At 48.8% G+C, this 3,817-nt stretch overlaps 1 protein-coding gene across 1 annotated transcript in view; it reads right to left on the bottom strand.

Annotated features, from left to right (window-relative positions):
- The window catches only part of LOC107300333 (sodium/glucose cotransporter 2-like), a gene marked incomplete at its 3' end in the record, with an annotated part of 16,376 nt that overhangs the window by 3,169 nt on the left and 9,390 nt on the right, over positions 1–3,817 (bottom strand). Inside the window, exon 7 of the mRNA XM_015829667.1 lies at positions 1,408–1,488. Within this exon, the coding sequence (XP_015685153.1) occupies positions 1,408–1,488 (81 nt within the window). The remainder of the gene's footprint in view (positions 1–1,407; positions 1,489–3,817) is intronic.

Raw genomic sequence — 3,817 nt, 5'->3', positions numbered from 1 at the left:
CGGCACTGATCCTGGCGCTTCCGCTGAGCCCTGACAGCCCTGCAGCTCCAGCCATCTCTCGCTCAAGCTTGTGCGGTGCTGCCACCGGTTCAGCTCATTCCCCTCCCCCGCTACCACTTTTCTAGGATGGTCACGTACCACCTGCCAGGTGCCAATGTACCACAGGTGGTACCCGTACCACTGGTTGAAAAGCCCTGTTTTAGTCCAGTGATGGCAAACCTTTTAGAGACTGAGTGCCCAAACTGCAACCCAAAACCCACTTATGCATCGTCGGGTGCCGGGTGGGTGTGGCCCATTGGCTGGGCGTGGCCCATAAGGTGGGTGTGGCCCATTGGCTGGGCGTGGCTGCCTTGGTAACAGCAGACTGGGTGGGACTAAAAATTTCAATGAATGCCAACTTTGCGAGATTTTTTTTTCCCCACAAGAAGTTGAAATTGATTGATTGATTGAACCTTTTTTTTTTTTGCACACGGCGGCAGAGGCCTAAAGCAAAAAGGTTTTATAAAACCCAGCTGAAGGCCTAGGACTGGGGAGACGGTGCGTGTGCCCACAGAGAGGGCTCCGAGTGCCACCTCTGGCACCCGTGCCATAGGTTCGCCACCACTATTCTAGTCCAACCCTTTGCTCAAGCAAGGGACCCTAGACCAATGGTGGCGAACCTATGGTACACGTGCCAGAGGTGACACTCAGAGCCCTCTCTGTGGGCACGCGCACCGTTGCCCCAGCCCCGCCTTCCCCCGCAACCCCCTCCTCACCAGCAGCCTGCCTGGAGGAGAGGCTCCCCCAGGTACGGCCCGCGCGGAGCAGCGCAGCCAAGCACATGGCAGCTGGGCAGCAGGGGCAAGACTCCACCCTAGCACCCCATCACGTGTACATGATGTTGCGGGATGCGGGCAGAAGGCGTGGCCGCCATGGTGTTGCAAGGCTGCCTGGGCAATCTGGTGAGTGGCCCTGTGGGGGGCGGAGCGGGAGGCGGAGCAGGGGGCAGAGCGGAGGCAGGCCAGTTTTGGGCACTCGGTCTCTAAAAGGTTGGCCATCACTACCCTAGACTATTCTGGACAAATGGTTGCCCAATACCTGCTTAAAAACCTGTAGGGTTGGAGCACCCACAACTTCTGAAGGAGGCCATTCACTGATTAATTGTTCTCACTATCAGGAAATTTCTCCTTAATTCTAGGTTGGTTCTCTCCTTGATTAGTTTCCATCCGTTGCTTCTTGTCCTGCCTTCAGGTGCTTTGGAGAATAGATTGACACCCCCCCCTCTTCCTTGAGCAGTGGCTATGCAACTGGACTACCTACATCTACTTCCATTGTGCTTTCCTGTATTTGAGGGTTACCGGGATCTGCCCTCTGCAGTTTGAGATGACAGAAGAAACCCAGTCTTTGTATCCTCAACATCCTACTCACCAAACCCCATCAAGACGAAAGCGCCTCCAATCATGACAAAAGTCTGGACTGTGTCAGTGTACATCAAGGCTGCCAATCCTCCTGAAAGTAAGATGGAGACTCATATGCAGGTATGATGACGATGATGCTTTGGTTCCTTATACAACTGGCTCTGCGTTATCTGCACCTGGTTTAGGCAAGTGAGCATCCTTTAAAGCAGGGGTCTTCAAACTTGGCCCTTTTATGATTTGTGGACTTCAACTCCCAGAATTCTAACTCTAAGGTGCAAACTTCTCGCCACCACTTTTAAGTGTGTCATCCATTATGGCGGGCCCTTCCTAAGTTTCTTTCTCTGACTGTTAAGCAATGGAGGGCTCCTCCCTCTCTTATCTGTTCGCTCCCTAAGCAACATCTCTTTCCCTCATTCCCAAAGTCATCCACACATTCTTTACAAGCATGCATAGACAGGCAGCATCTTTTTTGAAAGATGCTTTCCCACAGGATTCTGGTGTGAGTCATGGCGGACTGAAGACGTCTCTGCAAATGGGCAGAGATGACAACCACTATGTAGAATGAAAGACTGCCAATTTAAACTGGTTCTTTAAATTTTTCCAGAGAAAGAGAAATCAGGAGATCACCCAAAAGTGCTTTAATTCAGGGCTTTTCAACCTTTTCACCAATTGTACCACTTTTAGGATATGGCAACATCCGAGTACCACCAGTCGCCTAGCAAGGTGTCAAAAACTTGATGACCCCCCCCAAAAAAGAAACAAAGTGATAAAATACAGGTAGTCCTCGACTTACAACAGTTTGCTTAGTGACTGTTCGAAGTTACAATGGCACTGAAAAAAGTGCCCCCCAAGCCACAGCCGAGCAAGATGCCTGCCTGCCCGCCCGGCCACGCTCTTCCTCCTGTTCGAGGTTTTCATTGTTGTGAGCATTTCTGTTGAGGATTGGCAGTGGGGGTGGGGTGGGGGGTGTTTGGTTTTTATTCCACCCATCTGCTGGGTGCTTGCAGCAAGTTTTGGTCACTTCACATGACCCTGAGACACTGTGACCGTCATAAATATGAATCAGTTGCCAAGCATCTGAATGTAAATCACAAGACCCTGGAGATGCTGCAACATTCCACCTGATTGGTGCTTCTTCAGGGCTCAGCAGAAGCAGCAGGATTAGCACTGAGCTCCAGCCGGAGCCTGGCACTGATCCTGGCGTTTCCACTGAGCCCTGACAGTCCCGAAAAAGCGCTGATCCTGGTGCTTCCGCTGAGCCCTGACAGCCCTGCAGCTCCAGCCATCTCTCGCTCAGACTTGTGCGGTGCTGCCACCGGTTCAGCTCATTCCCCTCCCCCGCTACCACTTTTCTAGGATGGTCGTGTACCACCTGCCAGGTGCCAATGTACCACAGGTGATACCCATACCACTGGTTGAAAAGCCCTGCTTTAATTGACAGCTCCGTGTGAGACCGTAAAACAGCGGTCTCTCACCGGTTTTAGTACCAAGGGACAGCATCTTCCACTTTCTGCAGGAGCAGAGCCTTTCAGGGACACTGTTGAACTCACTTTCTAATCACTTTTGGAAATCACTATATGAATATTAGAGACCCTCAAAACAGCAGGCTTAAACTGGCACCATGTGAGTTTTACATTCTTCATTGGATTTAAGAAAGTTTAAATAGCATATCAAAAAATTAAAATAATATACAATTGGCAAAAGGCAGGGAAAAAAGCAGGATTTTGATTTAAGAAAGTTTAAAACAGATTGAGAGACCAGACTTGACTGTTAGAACCAGGAGAAAATTTTGTTGTCCAGCATAAATCTGACCCACATACTTTTTGTTTTTGGATTTTTTTTGGGTAACCAATCGTATTCTTACACTCCTAGTTCCTTGCTTAATTATAAAACAGCCCATTGTCTTGCATCAGGATCTTGCCCATGGAATGCTGCTAAACTTGCCCATGGGTGCTTGGCCTGGCTTTGCAACCCCATCATAATATGTTTGGAGATTCTGCTATCCAACTTGACTAAACCAAACAAAACTCATTCTCAAGAAGGGAGAGAGAATTGGTGAGTTGAAAAGTTTCCTCTTACATTTCCCCCCCGTTATACATCATGTATCTTAAAGTTTAAGACTTTAAGATTTGTCTGTAAGAAGGGGTATCCTTGTCTGTAATGTTTCCTCTTACATTTTTTTCCCAGTTGTACATCATGTACATTGGGATGCTCAGTTAAGGAGGACTTGTTTTTGGCTTCCCTTGTAATATAAAGTACAGGCAGATCTGGTGAAGATCATACAGCAGGGGTGTCCAACCTTGGCAACTTTGAGACCTGTCAATTTCAAATCACAGAATTCTATGAGTTGCCGAGGTTGGATCCCCCTGCCTTACAGACAAGGAAAAAGCTTAGGACTGTGTGTGATTCCTTGTTCATTC

Source organism: Protobothrops mucrosquamatus, unplaced genomic scaffold, assembly GCF_001527695.2.
Source record: "Protobothrops mucrosquamatus isolate PMUCROS unplaced genomic scaffold, P.Mucros_1.0 scaffold6699, whole genome shotgun sequence".
NCBI lineage: Eukaryota > Metazoa > Chordata > Lepidosauria > Squamata > Viperidae > Protobothrops > Protobothrops mucrosquamatus.
Note: the sequence above shows the minus strand (reverse complement) of the source record. Positions and strands in the feature narration are given on the sequence as shown.